This window comes from Drosophila tropicalis, unplaced genomic scaffold, assembly GCF_018151085.1.
Source record: "Drosophila tropicalis isolate 14030-0801.00 unplaced genomic scaffold, ASM1815108v1 contig_694, whole genome shotgun sequence".
NCBI classification, from domain to species: domain Eukaryota; kingdom Metazoa; phylum Arthropoda; class Insecta; order Diptera; family Drosophilidae; genus Drosophila; species Drosophila tropicalis.
In genome coordinates, this window is record NW_027173176.1 from 6397815 (window position 1) to 6425518 (window position 27704).

General features: G+C 37.7%; 1 protein-coding gene across 6 annotated transcripts in view; it reads right to left on the reverse strand.

The window, feature by feature from the left end:
• Positions 1–267: 267 nt before the first annotated feature.
• The window catches only part of LOC137579033 (capon-like protein), a 54213-nt gene continuing 26776 nt past the window's right edge, over positions 268–27704 (reverse strand). For 2 of the 6 annotated variants that reach the window (XM_068292703.1, XM_068292704.1), the window contains exons 3-10: positions 19436–19507; positions 17916–18011; positions 17688–17855; positions 9007–9214; positions 5135–5244; positions 4429–4599; positions 4229–4351; positions 1598–3938 (exon numbers count right to left, since the gene is read on the reverse strand). In XM_068292703.1, the coding sequence (XP_068148804.1) occupies positions 2781–3938; positions 4229–4351; positions 4429–4599; positions 5135–5244; positions 9007–9214; positions 17688–17855; positions 17916–18011; positions 19436–19507 (2106 nt within the window). In that variant the 3' untranslated portion in view covers positions 1598–2780. Of the gene's footprint in view, positions 1045–1597; positions 3939–4228; positions 4352–4428; positions 4600–5134; positions 5245–9006; positions 9215–9445; positions 11371–15174; positions 15400–17687; positions 17856–17915; positions 18012–19435; positions 19508–27704 lie in introns of those variants that run through there. The other 4 variants (XM_068292705.1, XM_068292702.1, XM_068292700.1 and 1 more) reach the window with 4 other exon arrangements.

Genomic DNA, 27704 nt, shown 5'->3' on the forward strand with positions numbered 1-27704 from the left:
GATGCTTAGAAATTTATGAATGTTGAATGTTGTTTGTGTTGTGTTGTTTTTTGTTACATTTTGAATCGTTGTTGTCCTTGTGGCCAAAGAAGCTACTCTCACACCTATATATGTATGTTTGTATACATGGATGTATGTATGTATGTAGTTGTTTCTGGATGTGTGAGTGTGTGTTGCTTAGCTTAATAACCAGTTTTTCTACTTCAAGGAAAAGTTGGCCAAGTTAAGCTTTTACTTCTTCGGCTGCTGCTGCTTCCATCTCTCTCCTTTTCTGTTTTTGTGTGTGTGTTATACGTGGCGTATGATTAATGTTTTCTTATAATACTTAAATACCCATTTGAGCTTTAGCTAATTGACTTATGTCTAACTAATTGTCGAGTTAATTCTGATATTTTTTTTTTGTTTCTTTTTGTTGTGAATGTCTGTGAATGAGTGTGTCTGTATGTGAGCTGCATGGCATTTCAATGAGCATGTTTCGTTTCGTTTCCATTTTTGGGGTTAATTTGGTCAATTTAGTCTATTGATTTTCATTAGATAGCTAAAACTTATTAGTAGTACATTTATCAAAAAAATATCTACCACTTAACAACTAATAAACGCACACATTACGGCGGATCCTCTCCTACTTCTTGGTGGGGTGTGTGTCTGTGTGTGTGCGTTTGGGGCTCCTCTCTTCCCATTTCCATTGCCTTAGAATGTTGTCACTTTGCCCAGACGCATGCCAAGCAATTTACGACGCTTTTTGGCGCTTAACTTTGTCCAAATGGTGCTGCTGCCTTCGACCAGTAAAAACTCATCGCATAAATCATCCGTTTCCTTTGCAATGTTACCAATACCAACACCACCGCCACCAACGCAGGCGCCGCCGCCGTTGCCGCCGACTCCACCAACACAGACACCGCCAGCTCCTCCATAGAAATGATCCTCTTGATATTTCTCAGAACGTGAATCGCCGGAAACGAAACCGCTTTCGGGCCGTGAAAGGGAAGCTGTGTGCCAGGGTAGCTGTTGAAACCAGCGGGCCACTTTCGCTGTCGACGAGAGCTGTGAATGAAAATGAGTGTGACAGGGGGGAAGAGAGGAATAAGTCAGTGTGTAAATTTATGCAAATGAGTTATGTGCGCAAATTGCCATGCTTGCTACTGCTGCCCACCGCTAACAGCACCGTCAACAACGAGCCGAAGCAGCAGCAGCAACGATGACAAAAGTAAAGTGAAAAATGGCGGCACTTGTTTTTTCTTCAATGTTTTGCTACTTTTTATGGCAAGATAGACCTCTTCGCCTCCCATCCGTCCTCTTCTGGTTGGAGGCATCATTTTTCATTTATCAAGCGCGCAAATTTATGCACTGCCAGCCCATAAATGTATGCTATACTTTTTCACCCAACGCTCTGCTGACCCTTTTTGGATGTGTGTGTGTGTGTGTGCGTGTAAAAACTCATTAGGAAAATTGCTTACTCTTGCATTAACTTTCAATTGTTGCCCATGATTAATCGAAACTCTGATAATCCGATGTGGTATATATGTATATATATATATATATATATTTAAACCATTTTTATTATGTCTGCTCTCTTCTTTGTTTGTTCTCTTGGTTGTTTTGTGTTTTTTTTTTTGGGGGTGGGGGGTTGTAGAGGAATTTTTATGTTTTTGTTTAACTTAATGCATAGAATTAAAATAATAATTTACAAAAATACAATAACATTTTTCTTTTTTGTTGTATTTGCGCGTGTATTAATTATTATTATGCTAAACATAATTGGAAATTTCGTATTCAAACTAAAAAAAAAAAACAACAAAAATTTAAAAAAAAAAAACTATTTAAACTAAATCTGGTTTTTTTTCCTTTTCTTTTTCACTAGTTTACATTCAAGGCTTAACAATTTAAAAATATTCATATACAATTTTAGTTTATATTTATTATTTTTGGGATTTTTTGGGAAGAGAAAAATACTTGTGTATTATTTTTTCATTTCGATTTTTTTTTGTTTTGCACAATTATTAATAGTTTTTGTATTTGATATGCTGCTTAGGGTTTTCATATCCCATATGTAAATTATGTTTAATTAGAATAAATACTTTCACTTGACTAGACATTTAATTGTTTTCGCATGATGGACATTCATTTTGCTGGCAAAGTCTCTGATGAAACAAAAGATTGGTGACAGACAATTAACAATCACATTGAGTATATTGAGAGCTAATTTTTATCGGTTATAGTTTTTTTTTTTTTTTTGTAAGTTGAGCAAATAGTTTGTACAAATACATACATATATATTTCATCATTTCACAGAATTTGTACAAATTGTAAACTTAAACAATTTGTCTTTCTTCTTTTTCCTTTGCCTAATTATTTACCATTTTGCATATTGCTTCTTCTGCTATCGATAAATTGAGCTAACACTGAAATTTGCTCAAATTGTTTTGGCTATACAAGAATTGTTTTTTATGCGTATTTTTGGCACATTTTTCTGAGCATTTGCCTCAGTAATTTGGCACAGTGATTATTAACTTAAAATGCATAACTAAATTTAGAATGAGTTTTGTTTTTTGATTGATTTAAATTTAATACTGTTGCAACACATTCATGCATCGAGCAGCTGTTCGCACTCACATTCACATCATTCATGGTTCTCACTCATTCACTTAATCGCTCACTAGTTGGGGGGTGTGTATGTGGGGGGAAACTCAATCACTAAAACTAACTTAAGACCTGGTCCATCATTCATTTACATCTGCATCCTCTGTCAACGCCTTCTCCTCTTTCTGATTCTCCCATAATCATTTTGTTGTGTGCCGTGCCCAGGCTGTGCGTTGCACTTGACTCATCATTTGACTGCGATTTGGTACTTTTTCACTTGTACTTCGCGTTATAAAACTGGGCGTAGCGGATAGTTTGCGCTGATGACCAGCTTCATCGGTGACTCTCAACAGAACCGTATTGAAGCGAGTTTCTCTGCCATTGCCGTTGCCATTCGGGTTGCTATTGGTATTGCCATTACCATTATTATTGTTGCCATTCAATTGACTGCTACTGCCAGGGCTTATGTTGTTGTTGCTATGCCTCAAACGAGGCGATGATGGGGAGTCCAATGTGGATGAGCTGCGACTTGTATCCCTGGTGCTGGTGGAACCACCACAGGCCAAACCAGCCAAATTGCCATTCGAAACGGCCGCTTTTAGTTGCTCTTCAAGATTATTCAAATTCTGTTCGATGCTTAAGCGTATATCCTCATTGAGCGAGGAGCTCCCCGCAAAGGAATTGCGATTCATTGTACCCAATGGAGATGGAGTAAGAGTGCCGCCAGTTGACGGCGATGTGAGAAAATTGAAACCTCCGCCAGCTCCGGCTCCAACACCTGCGCCAGTCAGGCTGTTATTGTTGTTGTTGTTATTGGGTGTACCTGGTGTGCAAGACAATGGATTGACATAGAAAAATGAATTGTGGGGCGAGGCTGATGGCGTCTGCTGCTGCTGTTGCGTCTGCTGCGTAGTGGAATTGGCATTGAGATTGAGAGCCTGCAGACGATTGAGCAGCTCCTGATTAACCTGAAATAGATCCTTGGACAACGCATCCTGTTGCTGTTGCTGCTGCAATTGATTGCTGATAGTTTGCAATTGACCCAACGTTGGATACGTTACACCACTTCCAGTAGCGGCTCCACCACCACCACCACCAGAAGCAGATGGTGGCGGTGGTGTTGCCGGTGTCATTTGGTTTGCCTGCTGCTGAGAGGATGATGGCGTCTGTTGCTGATGTTGCTGCTGCTGCTGTTGCAGATTCTGTAAATGTTGGCTCTGCTGATTCAGCCCGCTTAATTGATGACTGAGTGAGGTGAGCTGCTGGTTTATGTTCCCCAAATTGTTGATCTGCTGATTAATTGTGGCCAAATTGTTGTTATTGCTGGTTGCCTGAAGCAGTAATTGCAATTGCGATTGCTGTCGGATGGGGTGGAATACAAAAATGTGTTGGCCATTAAGAGAGGCTTGCCTCACACTATATCGATGAGAAAACACAACAACAACAACAAGAGGAACGAGAACATAATAAACAAACAACAAAACAACACACGTGCAGCAAATGAAATGCAAAAAAAAAAAAAAAAATGGGCAAGAAAAAATTAAAGAAACACACATGCAAATCGGGCAGCGCTTTTTTTCTGGGAGGGCATTTTGAAAGCTTCAACGAAATCTGGCTTAAAAATTTGTAATTGCTATAGGATTTTTACCTGTGGTGCCATCCCAATATTGGCCGAGGTCAGTCCAGCGCTTTGCTGTTCATTGTAGGCCCCCAATGAGGCCAAATGCTCAAGTAACTCACGATTCTGTTGCAGCAGCTGCTGCGTGCGCGCCTGCAATATCAAAATGTTATTGAAACAATTGCATATGCAATTTGCTCGATTCTTTGATCGTTCGATCCAACACCCACCTGAGCCTCAATGCGCGCATTTGTCTCTGATATGAGCTGCTCACGCACCAGCATCAGTTGAGCCAAGGCCTGACGCGTCTGAAGAGCTTGCGCCTCCAGCTGGTCCTTTAGATGGCAAATCTCTGTGCGGGGCGATGAAGGTGAGCCCAAGGACTTGTCATCCACATCACACTGCAATAAATCAAATTTGTTTTAGAATGGCATTTCCCCCACTTTGTTGTTGATTGTTACAACAGTTTTCTGAACTGCAATGTTAAACATTTTTATGCGGAACTTTAATCTCTGAATACTACAAGTTTATGTCCTTCTTGTTGAAATTTCCTAACATCGCATAAGTAGATGTTTTCATTACTCGGAGTTATATTCCTACCCTATATGGAGGCAAGTGTAAACATTTGTTGTTTCTACGTAGGAATTTAATACTTAACGTTCTCGAATCTTTCGTTTTGTTTGCTCATAAAAATTTGGTATCTAATTGGCATATTAATTGGATTTGAATTGCTTTTGATTTTAAAGCTTCGAGGCTAATATAAATATTTCGATATTTCTACAAATAAGCTGGCCATTATCCTCATATAAATACATTTATACAGAAAGAGAGAATGAGAAAGCAAACAAAACAAAAAGAAATACATCCGTTGGATGATTACGATTATGATTGCGATTACGGGTTGGATATGAGTTTAGTATACTTGATGTTACTCACCAGAAGGCTGGTCGATTTGCGTAGACTCGACTGGGTTGGCATTAGCTCCAAGTGGTTAGGTCGTTGCGGCTGCGTGTGATTCAAATCGGGTGAGCAAACGGCCAAGTGTTCTATAAATAGAAATAGGGGAAAACAATGAAAATGGGTGTAAGGAAAAAATCGAAATTGAAAATTAGAAAATTCAAAATAGCAAAAGTAAATTTAGTGGCTAAATGAAAGCACTGGCGGCGGTCGTTTAGTAAACAACTAAAGTGACTGAGCGTGTGTGTGTGTGTAAATAGAAAAGACCAGACCGCCGTTACCTTCATTTGTCAAGGTCACACACATACACACACTCGCGCACACTTGAGAGGCATACACCTGGGGTGGTCCCTCGATTATTTTGCCATTAATTACAGCGGTTGAATTTCATTTTTTATTTTGATTATTATGGTTCCTAAATGTAAACATGCGTTACTTGGCCAGATCTCGACATGGGTGAGACATGAAGAAATTGATAGGGAATGGTATAACACGAACAAGAAATGGCAAACTAGAAACAGAGAACTAGAAATAAAGAACTGGCGTGGAGATATTAGACAATAGAAATGACCAAAATGCGCCCATAAACTAAAAAGTTAGATTTAACTTGAAATATTCAATAAATACATTTGATTCTGAGATAAATGAAAAATTATTCACATTTATTGCCTCGAAATCATTCTCTGATAGGGAGATGGCATTTATCCCCGTTGCCTCCTCCATGCCACCATGGATGGGATGGAATACGGCATGCCAAAAAAACACATCAGAGGATCGCATACTAAATCCCAATCGATTCTTCTTCCTGGCATGGTGTGCAAATTGTTTACATTGAAATTCTCCACAGTTTTTTGGTTTTTGAATTTGATTTGTGTGTGGAAAATATTTCAGCAAATTTCTTCCACGAACTTTATGAATATTTTGTGTAAATACAAGCAATTCACTAAATATGTAGACGTATGTATGTATGTATATAGAGTTGAAAATTATTGCCATACAAATATTTGCGCTGATATTTGGCTTCACACCTTGGGCGCACGTGTGTTAATGGCTCTGATGAGTTCGCTTCTATATTTGTTGTTGTTTTTGTTGATTGTTAATTAATGTGGCATTTCATAGATATTATTCAAGTTACGCTTAAGCATTTGGTTAAATGTGTTGGGATAATAAATTGATTGAATCGTCCAAATTTAAAAACAAAATAGAATTTTATGCCACACATGTTGTCTATTTTTAGACAGTATTTTTACAATCGAAATGACCCATTTAGAAAGATCCATTGCTCAAAATACACATTATCTAGTCAATTGTGATGGAATGAACAGAATGAATTACTCAAAGAGTTGGCCTTAGTTGTTTTGCCGATGTATGTACATAGCTATCCGACTTTCTAAATATACATACATACATATATTATGTACATATATATATATTTGTTCGTTCAAGTTCAATGAGTGCCAAAATAAATAGGAAAATGTAATTAGCCGCCAAAGTCAATAAATTTTCACTTGTTTCGTTTATTTATCTGAATTATCTTTAAAATTTTCTAGAACAAAGTGAAGAGTATATTTCATTACGAGACTTTCCTGGAATAAACCAATTTGAAAATGTTGTATAGAGCTATATTTACTATATTCTTTCAAATTGTTCAGATCGTTTGTGACAGGGTTTCAAAGTTTTAATGAAAATGAATATTAAACCTAGGACAACAATGGTTTCGACATTGTTACGTATCAGACAAGCTTTCCAGGACAATTTCGTAAGAAATCCTTGATATGATCGGGATGCATTTATTATAGATCGGTATGTCATGAGAATTCAAGAGTTACACGAATAAAGTACTGCCTCACCTTTGGAGGTGTTCACGAAATACTTTGCATACTTTTGGGTGTTCCCCCCCATTGTTATGGCTTTTTTGTTTTCTTTTGGCATTTGTCTGAGAATTCGAAAATAAAAACCAATAATAATTCATAATTTGAGTGCTTTTCAGCACTGGCATTGCCAGCCATTAAAAAGTCGAGAAACGTGGGCGTAAAAAGAATTACAAGAATATATATATGCCTATATATATGTATATATGGAAATAGATAAATTATTTTTGGCACACGACTTTGGGCATTTTGGGCGTTGATGATAAGTGATGGTTAGTAGTAGGTGGGTTACGAGTGGAGGAGGAAATGGCGACGCACGGCCACGTGAGGCAGTCGTGCCTAATGATTTTGGTTCTGCCTGTGTTCCTGTGTCATGTCACTTGACAACAACAACAACAGCAACGACGGTAATAATAATAATAATTTCAGTTTTGCGTTACCAGCGATATCATCTGTGTGTGAAGAGATGATGCCATGGCTATGATGAAAATAGCAGGCAATTCCACCAACCAGCAAGTCAATCTAACCAATCCATCTACCTACTAACTAATCCATCTTGCCCCCAAAGGCATGTTCTCTATATTTTTTGAAGTACATACCTATACATACATATGTACGTATATTTAGATATATATTTTTGATGCCTTTTACATATTTTTTCCACGAATGATGTCGTTTGCTTGTTTTAGATGCCAAAAGAATTGAATTTGTGAGGTTTTCTTCATACTTATTATATATGTGGACCATCTCTCTCGCTCTCGGACAGACAGACATATTCGTTGATGACGTCAAACGCCAGCGAAACAAAAAGAAAAAAACTGAGGAAAAAAAATGAAAAGCCTCTGCAAAGATTATTGAAAATTGAAGCAATACGTGGAAATTGCTTAACGGCGCAGTGAAGTGTACGAACAAGTATGTCGAAAGCAGCTCTGCCATCTTTTCAAAAAAAAAAAAAAAAAAACATCTCTCCTCCCGCTTTTTGCCCCTTCTCCTTGTTGCTTTTCACTTGTTCTTGCTTCAAGTGTATATGCATATACTTATGTATGTCTGTCTGTCTGTTTGTATATATATACATATGTATATGCGCAGTTATGTTTCTCATATGTTTCAAATCACCTTTTTGTTCCTCATTTCGAGTATGATGCATTTGGTGACCATGGTTGAAAATTATTGGCGCTATTAGCATTGTGACTAAGAAATCAAATTCCTTTGACTTTTGTTTATAAATGCCTTTTACTTTGGTTAGAGTATTTGAAGCTTCTTTGTTCCATTTAAAATCGTATTAAATTGATTTAAATTTCGCATGCTGATGCTTCTTTTTTCCGTTTGTTCTTATGCCTTGTTAATTGCTGTTTAAAATCGTATTAAATTGATTTAAATTTCGCATGCTGATGCTTCTTCTTTCCGTTTGTTCTTATGCCTTGTTAATTGCTGTTAATATTTAAAGCCCTTAATGCTGCTTTCAGTCCCTTCTTTCATCATATAAATATACATATAAATGTATATATATGTATATATAAGATGTCCGAACACCTTGGTTTTCTCCCTTTGGTCCGTTTCGTCCAATGCAATTTAAATGCAAATGCTGCACTGAACGCGCCGCATTGAACTGAATTCAAAATTAAACACCAAAGAAATTTGCATTGAAATGCAAAAATGAATAGCAAACTAATGCAGCAAGCATCGAGAAAGCAACGGGGTCGAATCAACCAACCAACGGACGGACGGACAGACAGTGAGTCGGTCGACCAGCAGTCAGCCAGGCAACCAGCTAGCCAGCCATCAATTGGATGAACCGGGAAGGAAGCAGCTGCCTTGCTGCTGGACGAAACGTAACGAAACGACAGCAAAAGCTTTTCATTTATTTATTGGCCAGGCAACGACCAGCGGAGACTCGAGTGCTCCTTCTACCCGATACAATCCAGCCCAACCCAATCGTTCCTTCCCTTGCCTTCCATCTTACTCGTATATGGCATTTACCTTTCTTTGGCGTCTCATTGTCGTCAGCGTTTCCACCGCCATCTTCGCTCAGTTGCTGCTGTTCGCTGATTTGCTCTACATCGAGCAGCTCAGATGATGATATATCCGAGCGTTCGTCATTGGGTTCCAGGGAATTCTTATGAAGATTAAATTTGTGGCACACTTCAAAGGCTTGTCCCACAGTGCGAACTATGCGCATGGCCTGAGACTGCAAGAAGATGAGATGAGAGAAACACAAAGAGGAAAGGGACAAGATTAATATAATTGTTTTCATTTACATGTGTGTATGTCTGTGTGTTTGTGTGTATATATAAAACAATACTGGATGATGGATGAAGGGGAGAATAACGATGAATAGGGGTGCACAGGAGGGACAAAAAGGGTGGGACAATTAAGGCATAATGCAAATTGCGTATACGCCCCATGGCTTTCAACCCACCTCGGGATCGCTGCAGGAAATTGCATCCTTTGTGCGATGATTATTGCATAAATTATCACAGTTGCTTAAACCACTTCCACCACCTCCACCGCCACCACTACAACCACCCATTGGACCCAATCCACCCATGGCAGCGATGCCACCTAAGCCACCCATTGCCATTCCGATTCCAATTCCCGCAACTTCAGTAGCAGTAGCAGCAGCCGCAACAGATGCTCCACCACACCCACGTGTCCGTTCCAGTGGCGAACTGCGTCTTCTTTGTCTGGCCTGACGCTGCTCAGTGGCCATTACCATCGATTGAGCTTGCTCAGCCGCCACAATGGGCTCCCGAAAGGATAGCTTTTTGCGTGGCTTGTCGGTCTTTGGTCGCTCCAGCATAATGCCTCCTGTTGCTGCTCTATCGCTGCCTCTTTCGTTGCCCCCGCCGCCATTGCCGCTGCTTAAGCTGGAGCTACTTTGCTGATCACTCAAACTCTTTCTTCGCTGCAACATATGACGCTGCTGATGCAATTGGTGAGCCCTACGCAGTGCCTCCGGTGAGGCAGCATAATGATCCCCACTGGGCACACGTTTAAATTTCAAGCGAGCCTTTAGCACGTCGCCGTCGCAACCATTCGAGGGCTTCACCTTAGACTGGACTGGCAAATCCTTTTTAATAATATAAACTGTATTCTCATCGTCATTGAATAATATATGCTTTGGTTTGTGATCGATGTAGGTGTCATCGAGAAAGCGACCACCCGATGAACCACTTGTTGCCACCGATGATGGCCTGGCTTCCATTTCATTCTCCACACAACCGATGAGTTCTCTAATATCTAAGCTTTTGTTCCGACTCAAGTGCTTTTGCTTTTTTCTACTCGACGGAGACTGTGGTGGCCTATGACCACCAACACCACCACCACCATTTTCCTTATCACCGCCAGCCAAGATATCCCTAATCAGGCCACCACCACTACGAAATATATTCCGATGATAATGCACCTCTGACGATGCGGCGGCGTTGGCATTGGCTATCGATCCCGATGTGTCCTTGTCCACCGTTGGGGTCTTTGACATGTTCACCTTGCTGCGACTTCGAGTCCAGGGTAGAAAGTCAAAGGCCTTGGTAATGGGACTGCGTGGTGTTTGCTGCTGCTGCTGATGATGTTGGTGGGTCAGGTGGTTTCCCTGCTGTTTGTGGTGTTGCTGTGGTGTTGCTGCCATGCTGAGGCTGGTCGTCTTCTCATGCTTCATGGTCATACTACGTTCAACGATCCTCCTGAAGGTTTCTCCCAATTCTTTTTAGCAATTTGTCAACGCAAGCAAATATAACAATTTCAAAGAAAAACTCATCTACACGCACAGGGAGAGGGTGAGAGAGAGGGATACTTTTCACGCACTTTCACTTTTCGAGTTCAATGTTCAAGAGTTTTTTTTTTATTTGTTTATTTAGTTTTTCGGTTTCGGTTTTGTTGTTGGCTGTTTGTTCCAATAATCTTTGGCAATTAGTTAGCAATTAATTTCATAATTGTTTTTGCCACTTGGCTTTGTTGCTGCGGTCAGTCGGTGATTGCCTCCTTGATCCAGGTTGTTCACACATTGCCAAAATATCCATTTTTATTTCACACCTTTCCGTATTTTTTTTCATTTCTCATCTGTTGGTTGGCAAAAACAAAAAAATATACATATGTATATATTTTTAAACCAATTTTTTTGTTTTGGGATTTTTTTTTGGTCTTTGGATTGTCGACTTTTCACTAATATTTCTGCTGCGATTGCATATTTCTGCAATATTTGCCCATTTCACTGTGAGAGAGAGGGGCTAAAGGAGTGAGACCTGTCAATTTTCTCTTCTCTTTTCTGATTGTTGCTGTGTTGTTGCATGTCAAAAATTGGTTTTTCATTTGACTGATTTGAGTTATCATGAGTCAGTTGATTGACACAAGTTTATGGACCGAAGGTCACAAAACAATTGAACGCATTTTCAACAATAATATTTATCTATATTTTTATAATTTAAGTCTATTTTTAAATTAGATTTGAGAATTCGAGCAGCTAAGCAAATAAGTACTATATCAAATCTTGTGGATGTTTTGTGCTTCAGATTTCATTTTGATTAAGCAAGAATGACGAGAAGGTAATGAGTTAGTTAAACGAAAGCGATTGTCTAATGGAAATGTCAATTTTACAGTGTTTAAATGTTCAAAAAATCCTAAACGAAATGAATCAGCCTCATAATGCTCAAGCTTTTGGTCATTTCACACACAAATTGCTGTCAATGAGAAGGTGTGCAAAAATAGAAAAATCATGAAGGGCTGGGGCTACTTTTATTCTTTGAACCGACAGGCATTAACCATTAGCCAAGAAGCAATGAGCAGACATTTTGCCCAAACGACATTAACGACAGACATCAATTTGAATTATTTTGACAAGCAAAATGACACATACAAGATACACACACACACATGTACACAGTGTTATGTGCAATTTAAATGTACTGAATTACAATTCAAAAATGAGAAAATAAAAAGTAATGAAAAAAACACGGCGAAAAAATGGCATTTTGAAGCAGACATTGAGTATACGCCACGTGTGCCCCACGCGGCAGTCATAAGGGAAATCTGTCTAACGAAGTGGCAAATGAAGGTGCCAACTGATTGTCTATCTGCTATCCTATGCATACATAACTTTTTCTCCCTCTCCCCATTCCCCCTATCCGCATACAACGTCTATATATGTATATATATCCAGTCGCTTGTGCAATTTCGCATAAATCAAATCACAAACTATAAAAATTCTGTGGCAATTTACATTTGCTAACAGACCAGAAACGAATAGAGATAGATCGAAGATGAAAGAGACTCGACGAAGTTTATATACCCTGTTATATCGGGAAGAGAGTTTTTCAAAAGAATTTCATTTAAAGGTCACCAATTATGACATAATATGAAGATAGATAATCTTAAAGTTTGCTTCTATTGATTATAAATAGAAAAGACTACGGGTAATTATCAGTAAAATGTAATGATAGCTCGTGTCGATCAAGAATATATGTACATATTCATATGAAGGTATAGCTATATAGCTATACCTACATATATACCCTATGCTTATGTCAAGCGAAAAGAACAAATCGTGGAAAACTACTTGAAAATTTATGGCGTTAAAATGTACAAAACACGAAAAACAAACGAAAACACAACACAAAAAAAAAACAAATAATAATAAAGGGAAAAATCAAAATAAACGTTCTTTTTGGCATTTTGTTTTATGTATTTATTTGAAATTTTTAATTTCCAATTTTACATTTTGTGTTTTTTGCAATGAAATCTTTAGCTGGTTTGTTTTTCCATCGCATTTTTCCTATTTTCTTTGTCTGTCATAAGGGAATTTTTTTTACAAAAAACATAAAGGAAAAAATGTGGAAAAATGTGTTCTGTAAACTGTTTAATGGTTCGTTTAAACGAAACTAACCAATGCGAAGAAATAAAAAGAGAGAGAGAGAGAGAGAGCGAGAGAGGGAGAGTGAGAGTGACACGAGGAGGAGAATGGAGGTTTTGTTTTGGTTGCTTGTTTTTACTGCCGTCGACGTGCCAAATTATAGCCATGTTTACTCATCAGTTGCCGCCACTGAAACCGCATCTGCAATAAGGAGCCCCACCAAGTCCCGTCCAACCACCAACCAGCAACCACACCCCATGCACTGCACTACACACCATGAAAGTCTTCATCACTTGCAATTTACCGCGTCTCTACTGCAGTTTCATCTGTGTCTACTCATAAATTCTGCACATTGTCACGTGGTTTTCGCTTTTGGTTTTCAGTTTTTTCTTTATGCATCTTGTTACTACATAATTAACTTTTCATTAGTCATGCCAACAAAAAAAAAAAAGGCAACAATAAAGGAAAGGAAGAACAACAACCAGAACATGAAAAATTGCACTTAAATTTGTTCGCCTTCCTTTTTTTTTTGGGTTTAATTATTAAATTTTAAATTTCAAGCGCGAGAAATTGGCTTATGTATTTATAATTTGCTTCTTGTTAGCCTCAAGTAGCCCATCGCAAGCATAGCGAAACACACATCAGCCCTCCCATCCAAGACTCCCGCCACCCTTTCTACCACTCCCTCCAGCTTTCTGACTCTGTGTCTCTACTATTGCCGTTTCCATTGGTTGTTCGATTTTTGAAATACTTTAGAGAAGGCTATTAAAATAATGGATCTATTTTAGCCAGAGGGAAAAATGTGGAACAAAAAGAAAAGAAAGAGAAAGCGTAAATAAAATGACACAGAAATTAAAATGAGACAGGAACAACAAAAGCATAGATAAATGGAGAAAGAGAAAGAGAGGACAATCGTAGCAGCCATTTTGGGATAGAAAATAGGAGAAAGGTTGCAATACATTAGCAGGCACCTAAATATGAACTTATGTATGTATGAGTAAACATATCTACTATATTGTTTTCATATTCTGTTGTAATTCTAAAACTGATTAGGTTTGGTATTTATAAAAAGAAGAACCTCTTTGTTATTTTGTCCTATGATAACTTTCACACGGTCAGTGTTTAGGTAGCTTATCCAAATTGAAGTTTCAAGGATACTTTCAGCAATTAAGAACTCGGTTTAACTTGGTTAGAATTGTCACAAAAGTAGAAAATACTTTTACTTATGTATTTAGAATTTAGATTGTGAGCTCTTGTTCTATAATAGGATTTAAGATTTATCTAAACTCCAAATATGTGTATGTACATAAGAAAATACAATTGAGAAAGTGAGTCCTGGTCTCTGATTACGATTGCCACTTCGATTTAGAGCTTTTTGGTTTATTGTGGTCTTGTTTAGTTTGATTTATTAGTTTGGCTTTTGATTTTGTTTTGGCTTTTTTGCTCTTTGTTCACTTTCAACTAAAAATAAGCAAAGCGAAATCATAAATATTTCAATCTAAATATCACGTGTTGTGTGTTCATTTCAAATATATGTATATTGGCTATAATATTATTTATTTATACGAGAGTTTTCTCAATATTTTGTTTTTCTTTTTTTCGTGTTGCTTCGTTTGGGTTTTTTTTTTTTTTTTTTTTTTGCCTAGGTGCTACCTGGGGGGAATTTAGCTCATTAAATTCTTGTTGGTTTTGGTTGCGTGGGACTGGGACCTAGTATTGGGCCTGGGATATTGCGGTAATTTTTATGGCCATGGTCAAAAAGGAGAAGTCGAAGAAGCAGAGGCGAAAGAACTAATATGCGCGCATAAACAACAAATTTTCATTTTCAATTTTCCTGATTATTATTATTATTGTTGTTGTTGCTATTATTGTTGTTGAGTGCGTCAGTAAGTTAATTTGTTTATTGTGTTAATGAAGGCCTGAAACATTGAATGAGTCGACAATTCAATGAATAACTTATTCACAAATTTCGCAACTCTTTAAATCAATTGCTTGAACAAGTATATATCTATAAATCAGATGCATATACATATTATAACGTCAGCAGCAGCAGCAGGAGAAGGCATGACAAACAGTTCTCAAGATGATTTCCAACTTTTCTTTCTACGCAGATTATGATGATGATGCGACTGCTAAAGCTGATCTCTGATTATCTGATTATATATATATTTATTTGTGTGTGTGTGTGTGTGATTTATTTTCTAATTTAATTCCAAGTGACATTTCTTAGTGTTGTTTTTCTTTGCCGTTCTCTCAGATATTTTCTATGCAAAGGCAGCAGATATTAGCTTAGTTTTTCCCACTTGAATTTTTACATTGAATGCACAGTTTAAGATTGTTGGTTGATTTTTCTTTGTCACTTTTTGCACTTATATTCACTTTCTTAGTTGCATAATTAACAACATCACTTAGTAACATAAAAAAAAACAATTTATTAGCAAAAGAAAATCATACAAGTGAAGTTTTCTTCTATTTTCTTCTTATTTTTGTATGTGTGTGTGTTTTTTTGTCGAACAAATTTGCACGTCTGCAAAGGCGCGGCGCCTAGAACAAACTGGACAAAGCAGCCAGAAACAAAATGAGAGCAGAGCAACACACTTATACATATATACCAAAAGATATATATGTATATATAGCATTTTGCCGATCTGACGTTCGATCAGTGCCAGTGCCGGCTAAATAGGGAGAGAAGCTTTTGGCGATCTGATAAAGCTTTTTGCTTCTCGCTCAGCTGGTTTAAGGTGAAGTGCTATTTGAACAATAAAATTCTGAAATTCAGTAAAAATTCGGTGGGGAATCATTTTGAGAGCGTCATGCTGCGTTTGTTTTGGCTGGTCAACTAGGCGTATGGGTGATTGCAGTTAACAGATTTTGTGACGTCATTGCACCATTGTCGGTGTGTGTGTGTGTGTATGTGTGTATTCGAGGAAGTAAACAACAATGTATGAACTTTAAGCATCTCTAGCCTTCTGCTCTTCTCTTCTCACTTGCCCGTGGGGATTTTCTGTGGTTTTTTGGCCCATAAATCATTTACATTTCAGCACATTGTGTCTCATCTGGTCCCTCCCATTCGATCTGCTTAACTTCTTAGTGTTTATTTGGAAATCATCATCATGTAGAGAGAAGCATTAAGGGGGAGCAGCAAAATTTTATCTAGGCGAATTGCGTTGCATTTTCATCATTTGTTTATTGTTAAAGACGGTGGAGCGAGATAGAGCGAAAGAGAAGGAGCGGGGATACCTGCCATCAGGTGACGCCAGCAATTTTTCACACGTGCATGGCAGCATTTTTCCCCCGTATTCCCCACCATTTTTCCACTTATTGCCAAAAATTCCCCAAACTGACTTCACTTTGGCCCTAATTTTCTTTCTCGTTTTTTCGGCTTTGTCCATGTCAAGTCTTGTCAGACATTTCTTCATGTCTCTCGGCATGTCATTCGTTTTCCTAGAAAATTCGCTTGTTAATTAGAAAACCAAAAACGAAATAGGAAAATGTCAATGCCTGGCTGACTGTGGGACTGCCTGACTGGCTGGCTGACTGGTTGACATTGTCTACCAATTGAAGTTGAAGGCCGAAAAAAACCACAGGGAGACCACAAATAAAATTAAACTACAAAATCCCAAAAAAAAACTGATTTATTCATTTGCCAAATCCAAAACCATTTCATTTTGTCGCAGCAATGAAAATATTTCCCATATATATTTCACATATGTATGTATGTATGTACGTATAATATTCATAGTATATAGATATTTAAAATCTAAGATCTTAGATCTCGGTTCGGTTCGGGTCTGTCTGGCCATCATACGGAAATGTGGCTATGTAGTTGCGCGTTACTTTTCATTTTCGCTCCCCTCCACACACACATACAAGAGACTCGCAGTGTTTTATTTAGTTTCTAATGTGCGCTGTAATGTGCTTACCATGTAATGAACAATTCGTCTGGATCTGATGTTAGTCGATCTGACGAGTGTTTGATCTAATGAGATATGGTCATAAATTGTTAGATACTTGGGCGTACAAGACCTCAGATTGATACAAAGAAGAAAGTGCAGCCAACGAATGTAATTCCTCTAAATTATTCAAGGGGAGCACAACTGAAAAATCATTCGGTTTATTGGTCTAGTTTCCGGAGCATTTCGAGCTTACAGAATCATTAAAGGCAAGAGGTACTATTTTGGGTTAAGAACAAAAATTTTATCAGTTAGAACATTGAATTAACGTCAATTTTTCATTTTGATACCTGAACAACCGATATAACTGAATTGCTTTAAAAGCTGCTGCTAGGATTCAACTATTTTATTTAACAATTATAGTAAATATGCAATCTAAATAACCGAAAACCTTTGTTTAAATTATGATTATCCGATTGTTATCGCTAGTTCTTAACTTCATCTCAATTTTCAAATATATACTATTCTTAAGATATAAATGGAAAGCGCATTTAATGATTTGTATTTTCTGTTGTCCATATCGCACTTATTTGTTTATTCGCTAGTTGTTTTCGTTTCGGTTTTCCGAAATGTTTCTGGATGCAAGCCAAAAATTATGCATACAAATCGAATAGATATTTTTGCTTATTTATAGAAAATTTCACATATGGATAAAAGAGGAGGAGGAGCGCGCACGACCACGACCACGAAAATCAGGCATCCAGAGTGGGATACAGATGGGGGGAGTGATACAACAAATAGGTTTACAGTAAGTCACATGTACAATATGTGCATATAGTATTATCTGACATATTCTCACAAATTGCGGTATAAAGTTGCTCTAAAGTGTTCAAATTTTGCATCATAAACCCTGACCGACTTACCTTTTTGTGACTTTTGAATACGGAACATTTGAATGTATCCGTACTGGCATCGCGCGCTATATAGCTGAATATCTTGAGATCGCTACTATCATGGGATACATAGAAGATTCTGTAAATGGGATGATTGAGCAATTCGATTTCCTCGGGATCATTGGTCCAGTTTTTTTTCTAAGTTTAAAAGTTTTATTCAAAATTAAATTAAAACAAAATAATTCATTTAGCACTTACTTTTCGGCGACGTTTCTTTAGCACAACACGTACACCATTTACCGATATGTGTATGGTCACCTTGCGTTTCTTTAGATTCTGCACTTTGCATTCGTACTAAAAAGAGAAAGAACAACACGAATTGATAGATTTTGATTAAGAAACAAAAAGTGGGCCGAGGGAGGGGTGCGAGGGGAAAAAAAATCAAAAAGTCAGCAAGTTGAAGATGCCGAAGCCAAAGCTGAAGGAGCTTTCGCTTGATTTGTGATTTTTCAATTAACATTTGACTGCCTAATGGCAAGAGACATGACAATAACAAACGCCATACTTATTTGAAATGCGCGGCAGACGAGGCTAATACGCGAATACACACACATACTCTTATGTCAAACACAACCAGGCTAACAATGTTTAAGCCAAGGCACGCACGAACTGACTCGCAGGGAGTATTTGGCTGACAGGAGATAAACAAGCCTCGTTACTTTTTATGCCGTCACGAGGTTTTTTTCCTCCATTCATCCTTTTGCATGTTGTTGTCGTCCTCTTTGTCAACGGCCAGTGGGGAGGGTGTCTGAAAGAGTGTATGTGCTTGTAACTGTAATCAAAGCATGTGACGATGGTGAACACACAAACGCAAAAACGGCTGAAAAAACTTGAAAAATGCAATCAAAAGCTTCGACATATGTAGTACCCCTTAGGCTCAGTTATTCAACACAATTTCAGGAAGCCTAGGGGCTTGAGGACCTCAAATCATTTATCATCGTTAACCTAAAGTGAGCGATCTCTTAGGGCTTTAAATGGCGATCTTCATGAAAACACAGCAATCTGTGCCCCTAAAATATATAGTATAAAGAGATTAATTGAAACCACTAATCAAATATACCAAAAATAATAACCACTTATTATCGGCTTAGCTATTTTACAAATCCTATTATATACATATGTACTTATATGGCTGAAAGCATTTATGTTAAAGTCAAATAAATTCATTCCTATAAATTCTCAATCTTTACTTATATCAAAGCGCTTTCAGGTATTAAAAGGAATATCAGGGATTTCTTATAGAAATGTTAAGTGTCTTTAAGAAATAATATTTCCATAAGAGGGTCGGAATGGTGATCATGCCCTTAACCCCAACCCCCAATTGGTGGTTGCAAGGGTGTGTTTAAAAAAATGTTGCCTGCTTTTCGGAGTAAAGAATTTAAAATCCCCAGAAGGCAATGGCGAAGGCAGAAGAAGAGCCAACCAAAGCCCGGCTAAAAGTTTCTTTAATTGGCAGCCTGAGAGAGATATGCGTAACATCTGGATGTGTGTGTGTGTGTGCGTGTGTGCAAGTGTGTTTGAGATGCGGGCTTTAACATTTCTTGTTAGATTTCAATTTGCCAGTGGCTGAGGGTAAGAGAACTACGTAGAAAGTAGAATGAGAATCGCCTTCCCTACGCATCACACACACAGGGCGTATGCTTAATATATAGAAATTGAAGATTGAAGTAGCGGGGAGTTGGGAGGGAGGAATGATGGCAAAGAAGACATGTACTTACCCTTATGCGTCGCATGGCCTGAACGATTTCCGCTCGCGTATTTGGTCGCTGAACCTCCTCCCAGCCAACAAACTGCAAAGAAGAAAAAGATGTAGAGAGGAATAATTTTGTAATGTTATTGTGTGTTTTGTGGTACAAAGAAGTGGGGCCCAAGAGCCCTACAATTCAAGTGCAGTAGCATTAAACAAATTAGTGGTTGTCGCGGGACAAACTTTCCACCATACCCCACACTCTCTCTCTTACTTTCTCCTACTCGCCTCTCTCTCTCTCTCACACCCTCTGAGCCTATAAGTTTTGTGAATTTTCTATGGCGCGTGTGCATTTTATGTGTGCGAAATTTTCTATATTTAGTTATTTACATACATATATGTATGCGTATGTATGTATGCTTGTGTGTGTTTATATGCAGTCAGTCCATAGCCTCGACACAGTAAACATTATTTTTAGTGTGACAATTTCTCTTAATTTTTGTCTACCGGCTCCCCGTTTCGCTACTCTTTTATCTCTCTGCAGTCTATTCTTTTAATTTTGCAATTTGTGATTGCAAATCTGCCCTTTTCTGTGACGTCATTAATTTCATTTGGAATTTGTAGAAACACTTGAGGACCTGAGATGAAATAAATTTATGACTTGGTTTTACCATGAGCTTCATAAGTAAAGCAGATGTTTTAATACCCTTACCATTTGTTGAAGATGTTTAATATTTAAGAGTATTTTGCAAATTAAAAGATTTTGCTCTATTAAGATTCAACGTCATCTCAGTTTTAGGTCTTGTTTTCGGCATTTGCAAACTACTGGCCATAGTGAGGAAACAATTTCTGTTAGGGTATACGAATTAATGGCAAATTGCACAATTGTTGTTCGAAAGAAATAAAACGAAAATTGTAAATTGTTGTATTCTGAATGCAGCTCAAGGATAACAAATGCGAAGATATGGACCTAGATATACGCATTTATTCTCTCCCTCTCACTCCCTGTCTCTGTCTCGCTTGCTTTCGCAACTTTTTTATTACAGTGACAGCAGCAATTTTTAGTGACAGTGATGACGATGCTGCTGATGCCTGATGCCTGATGCCATTGTCAACTGTCGGTAATAAAATGTGCATGAGATAGCAGTTGAATGTGACACGCCCACGCACACATCCATACACTCCCCCCGTTTTACCACCGGTTTAACGCACAGTAATAATAAAAATAAATATTCATTTGCGGTCTGCAGATCATCCACGCTCACATTATTCATCTGAACTATGTCAAATTTTATTCTAAACAAATCAAAAATTTCACTTGTCGAAAAAATTTTTATTTTTCTACGAATCATAATTTTAATATGATCAATACGATTTCTGAGGAGGATTACGACTTTGATGCCGCCCAGGCAACGCCACGCTTCATCAGAAATCAATGTCGAAAATCCAGTCTAAATATAGAACAGTTAATTGAATTTAGCAGAAAATAGATGAACCAAAAAAAAAACAAAATGTATGTGAAGAAATAATCATAAGTCGACGGTAAAAAAGCAGACTATAATTTAAACACATTGCTGTTTTTCCCTAACCACCCACCAAAAATGAATTGACATATGTATGCTAAGCGAACATATTTAAAGAAAAGTTCATTAACTGACTAAATATTTGAACCAAGCAAAAAAAAAGAATAATTGTTTATTTATAAACTACAAGTCATTAGAACGAAGTATGGAAAAGAAAACTAAGCTTAGAAATTTACCGCGAAAACAGAGTCAGAAGTCAAGAACCTCTATTGGTCAAGTCAAGAATGCATCCACCAATTACAACCATTCATCTCATGTTTAAACGATCTTTTTATTAAAGAACTCTTGAAATTGGATTGAAATTGATTTTATCACGCAGTGAAAGGTCTACATCAAGGAATGCTACTCTAGGAGATTGATTGCTTACAAGTATAAGACCTAGCTTAGATGCCATACTGAGTGGTAGAGGCTCTCTCTCTCTATCTCTGTGTCTGGCGATGAATCGAAAATGGAAATATTTATAGCCAGTTTAGATCAGCAGACTCGTTGCCACCTTTTGCAGAGCGCTGCCTTCCCCTGTAAGTTGGCTTGCTGAAGTAGAGCAAAGGGAAAAAGGCAGCTTTAAAATTCTTTAGCTATCAAGCACTTAAACCCATAAAAAGCCATTTATAGTACAAGAAATGGAAAATGGAAAATGTGCAAAGCAGAAGGAAAGCAGAAAAGCAAAAGAAGCAGAGGAAAAAAAGGATGCGACGGCAGCGGAGACGTTGGCGGTATAAAACGTCGTCGTTCTCACTCTCACCCACAAATATTTAGATTGCATTAAATTCATGCAAACACAAAAGGATAAAAGGATACAACCAAACAAACAGCGCTTATCCTCTATGCTCCCGCTACAATCCCCTCGCCTTCTCGCCCACCCCCTTATCTCCATCTTTGTGGAACCGAACAAATCCCCGCGCCAAATAAAACCAACTTTAGTATCCTCGTTTCATGCTCTTCAGAGTTAGTTGAGAATGGAGCGGCTAAGCGCTTTTGACTGGCTCTTCATCTTTTTTTTTGCTGTTTGTTTGCCATTCGTTCTAGTAGATATAGTTCGTAGATGGGTAGTTAGGTGTAGCTGGTATCCTTTCGTTCATTTGTTGGTCCATTCGGTTCATTTTTTTATTTTTTTCACTTAGAAACCATTTCACTATGATGTTCGGCGACGTCGGCGCGAGGGAAAGGGATCTACCGCCGCTGCTATGCAAATAGCCCAAAGACTTTTTGTGTTCGTCGCTTCGTTTAAATTCATTTGCTTTGATTAAAAACCCAGGGCTGAAAATGGATCTAACAACCTTTTTTCTCCCTTCGTTCTTTCTTCGTTTGCTTCTTTATCTCTCATTATTCCTGGTTGTTTTTTTTTCTTTTTCGTTGGTTGGTTTTATCTACTTCATAATTTACCTGAGAGCGGGATAGCGAGGAAAAGAGAGGGGGGAAATGTTATGGCTCCTAAAGGAACTTAATGTTCTGACCTTCTTTTGTTAATGTTTTAAAATAAACAAAAACGCCAACCAACAACTGCAATCGATTTTTCTTCACTGTATTCCTATACGAATATGTATATATGTATGTATGCTATATGCTATTTTTGTTTGATTTGTTTATTTTTATATGTGTGAGTGTGTTTTTTTTTTTTTTTTTTTTGTTGTTCAACGATGAAAGACAAGTGAGAAGTCCGAAAAAGAAGAAAAACTGGCCTATGTCTGCGGCTAATGACGTCAAAAGTGTCTATGTGTGTGTGCGTGTGAGTGTATTTCACTTGCCATATAATTTATATTCAGGTAAAGCCTGATTAATATGGAGGGCAAAATGAATACTGGAATGACCAACAGCAAACAGATTAGCTTGGCTTAGGCAAAAAACTTCTGAATGAATCGTGGAAGAACGAATGGATGGAGGGGAAAATCTCAGCATATAAAAATCAAGCGCAAAGGATTTGCTTTTTGGCACTGGCTGGCGTTGGCGCTAATAGCGCTGCAGGCGTTTACCCGAATTCTGCTCGACGACCACTTGCCTTTTTCTTTTTCTCTCCCTCACCCGCCAGCAACTGGCTACCGTCTACACACACACATGTATATCCTTTCGCTCTTTCCTTTTTTATTATTTTTTTTCTTGTTATTTTTGCGTTATATATTTTTTCACGTTGGCGTTGGCCCTTTTGCCATCGCTGTGTTGGTCTTGGCCTTTTTGCATAACCATGTTAAACATTTGTTTGAGCAGCAGCTTTTTTCCACCAGCAGGAGCAGCAACATTGCCGTTGAAAGCATAATTCTGCGTTTTGTACTGTAATTTACCCTGTGAGCATGCGAAAAAAAACGGGTATATTCGGACGTAGGGCTGTGCACCCTAAAGTAGCAATAAAATAACTGACTACTACTGACTACTGACTGTAAGACTTTTATTTAAATACGAATTCGTATTAGACATAAACAGATTATATCCCTCAGTTAAAACAGTTCTAGATTACGTATACTGATATTAAATCAAACTCAAATAACGATTATCAATTGGAGAAAATGTTTTACAAATGATCCAAACTTCTGCATAAGTTTTTATTTAAAGAAAATCGTTTTAAAAGACAAGCGAGTAAAATAAAATACGAAATAAATTTAATTATAATTAAACAATTGACGGTCGTTTGAAGTAGAGTGTCTGAGTGGTCGATTCCTTAAGTTTACGCATTTTATTGGTATTTTCAGAATTTTTTTGTTCGCTCGTGATGCTGCTGCCGCATTGCTGTGGGGCAAATGTACACACAATCTTTTTTTTATATTTTTCAAATATTTAAAAATAAAACGCTGCCTACTCTTAGGCTGCATATGAAAATTTGGCCAAGCAACCCGAGTGGCAATAGAAACCGAAAGAATGCAAATGGGAGGAGGAAAAAAAGGGCTTTCATCTCTGTGAAATAAATTAGGCAAATGAAAATTTGTTAAATTTTCAACAATTTAAGCAATAAACTCTTTGTTCCTTTCTCCCTGTCTATTGGAACATTTAATTGGCCACTTTTTTAATTGATCGAGGGGAAAATAACGTATACAGTTACTGTTGTACATCCAAAATGTTGAAGCACTTTTCACACGCACTTTAAGAGCATAATAAACCGTTCTAAACTGAGTTCATATATTTTAAGCGAGCAAAAACAAGCAGCAGTAGCAGAAGCAGCGGAAAAACATTTAAAAATGAAAATCAACAGAGCAAAGTTAAACATGGCATAAAGAAAGAGCGAGAAGGACAAAAAACGAAGGGGAGACAGAGTGCGTTGGTGGCAATGGCAGAGTCAAGAGAAACAGCCCAAGAATTTCCGCTAATAATGTTAATTCCATTGCCACCTACTCCAGCAAGTGCTGCCACGCCCCCACCACCCACCAGCTCTTAAGTCTCCCTGGTCGTGTTGTTGCCACACAGACTCTTTATGCAACCGCTAGAGATAATCAGCATCTCACTGGTTTGTCTCCTACACCCACTTTTCGTACTTTTTGTTTTGCTTTTCGTTTTGCTTTCATCTCGAGTTTTAGTTTTTGGTGCTACTGCTGTTGCTTCCTTCCTTCCTTTCTTCTCCCCCTCCCATGCCATTGTTCTTGGAGGCACAACTTAACTTCCTTTACCGCCGGCCGCCTGCTCCTTCTACTGCTGCTGGGCAGGCCATTTCATTAGCCTCATCCTGCCACACCAGGAGCCAACTTAATGAGATGGCCTGCAAAAAGTTTTTCTCGCTCATCTCTTTGTCTCTTTTTCTCTCGGTATCTCTCTTGTGGTTTGGTTTATGTTTCTTCTTTTCTCTCTTTATGTTTTGGCATAACTTTAGGCACTTTGGCTTGTGTTTAATTTAAAACAATTATTTGACTAAAGCTGAGCTGTAAGTGGCCCCAGTGACCGCCGGGCCAAAAAAAACCAAAACCAAAATCAAAGGTTAGACAAACCCCAAAAGCATTCAAAAAGCTAAAAAATGAAAACTTTACAGCAAAAAAATTCAACTATTCGGTCTACATAATTTAAACAATACCCTTCTGTTTTTACACATATGTATATTTACAAACACATGCTCCTCTTAATAAAAAACAAGAATAAAAAAGAATTTTAACTTTTAAATTTTAAAGAATTATCAAAATTTATTTCATCAAATGTTTGGCAGAAACTACAAACAAATTTAATTTTAGTGTAGATCGATTTCAATTAGATTTGGCAATCGTTCTTTTGGGTCCTCAAAAACAAACTTAACGTCAAAATGAATACGCTCAGTTTAACCTAGAGTCAAGTTGAATTTTATCCATTTAAATTAAGCCCTCTCTTAAATTATAGTTTCTTTGTTTAATGATTATAATTTAGTTAACTGAAAGCAGGTTAAAGACAAACTCACTAATCGTATTGCAATTTTTTTTGTTATTAAATTTAACTTTATTCTCTTGTCTTAAGGAAGGAATGGCAAATAGTAAAATGGCCATCAAGTGGCCTTTAGAATTTGCATATGTATATGATACAGTAAGAAAGAGAGAGAGCGGAATACAGAAGAAGAAGAAGAAGGAATGTATAAAGGCACAAAATTGACTTTTAACCCCGCCTTCCAATGGGGACAGGTAATAAAAATCAAAGACTCTTCATGTCTCTTCTTGGCTGTGGAACTCTATCTACTCGTTTACATTTGCATAAGTTGAAAGCTCAGACAATTTCCGGACTTGTGTGCAAAGAGTTCTTTTCATTTTTTTATTGAAAATGTAAGTTCAGAGCCGCAGCCAAAGTGTCATATTAGTCATACATACATAGATACATACGTGCATTTGTATATCGTAGGTTCGACGGTTTTGTGTCTGGGGTGTAATAAGCCATTTCCGGCGACACACTTTAAAAACGCATAAAAATTTACTTGTCCCTACATAAAAAACCCAAAGCTAATAATGCATAAAATGGGCAGGCGGCAAAGAAAAGTCTCGTGGTAGATAAGCCATCAGCCGAGAGGTGGGCAATGTTCAAAGAATAGAAAGAGAAGAGACAGTTGCATTCTTTGTGTTCTTTTGTATATAACTTTCGCTATCTCCATTGGGGCAACATTTCTCTATATCACTCTTCCCCGTCTACCTCCCTCCCGCCCAGTCACAATTACTGGAGGACTGAAGTGGTGGAGTGTCAAGTTTTATTAGCTAGAGTTCAGTTCAATGCTCTGTCTTACTCTCTCTGTGTGTATCTCTTCCCGCATAGTTCATCATCATTATCAATTGATATGAAAAGTAAAAGTTGTAAAGAAGAAAAAAATGGAAAAAAGAAATGTTTCATTTCATTCGACTACGTTGACTGCTGCTGTCCAGTATTGACCTGAAAATCGACTCTTGATTTTGGATTTGGTTCTTTGTTTGTGTGGCATGAAAAATCAAATGAAATGCATTATGCAAATGCAGCTGGCATCTAGTTTTCTCTTTCCCTTGTCGCTACCGGCACTTTTTGCCCCTCTCTCTCTCTCTCTCTGTCTCTCTCTCTATTTGTTTGGGTTTTTATGATGAGGCAAACATTGGACCTGATGTGGGTCGTCATTTCGTTATGAGGAGAGTAGGAGAAGCCAATTGGGGGTCGGTTCATATGCTATGATTATCTGCATGTGTGTGTGTGTGTGTGTGTGTGTGGGTGTCATGCCTAAGTGAAATGTAAGCAATTAAGATGCTTTTGTTTAGATATCAAGAACAGAATAAGGCATAATTGACGAGTCGTAACTGGAACAGTATTCTTCTCTTTCAAACGATTCATCTCACATGGATGAAATCTAATCGCATACGTTCACGAGGTTGTCTTTAAACTGAATCGCTGTACTTGTTATCGTAATCGAAATAAAAATGTGAATCGATCTTACTTTCATTCAGTGTAATCGAAATTATATTTTACAGCAAAATTTAGATTATTAGCGAATCCTTATAAGAACAAATAATATAGAATATATATACATCAAGCGTTCTGTTTGATTTTGCGAGTCTATAAAACTAATTTAGCTCAAGTTGTTGCATCAATTTTTTCGACTGGACCCCCAACAAACTCTCCAAATAAAATCAATAAACAATCGACCTTTTCGACTTACAATAAGCATTAAAATCCCTTCTTCATTGCGACCTTTGTCCGGCAATAAACCACTGTTCAGGATCCTCAAGTATATGTATAAACAAAGCACCCAATATATAAAGGGCGACAAACCGTATAAAAGTTGAACAATAATAACAAAGCAGAAAATCAATTGGAAGTACTTAAGCAAACACACAAAAACAAAAAAAAAAAAAAAAGGAACTGAGAAGGCAGAAATGAAAGGAAAAGTAATGAAAGAGAATTCACAGCCTACCCCAACCGAAACAAAGGAAAAAAACACACACAAACGAAACTTAGGGGGCCAAAACGAGGAAAAACAATGAGAGAGGTTTCTGACTCTGGGTACTCTTAGAATGGGATGCTATCATTCTTAACCATTCCCCACTCTACCTCACCACATCCCATTCATTCCATTACCAACACCCCCCAACCGGCCCCGCAAATGAACCAAATAACAAGTGGCGTCTAATTTAGCACAAGATGATTATTTAGATATCAACAAGCAAAGCAATTACAGTAACAATTTTTAGCTAAAAGGGAAGAGGAAAAGAAGTGCCAACAAGAAGCAAGAACTATGCGACATCGCACATACCCTAAACGGATTACTATTCGCTTTTCCTGGCTATTGTTGATAACTCAAGAAGTCTTCGAGTTTCACATTCATTATATAGA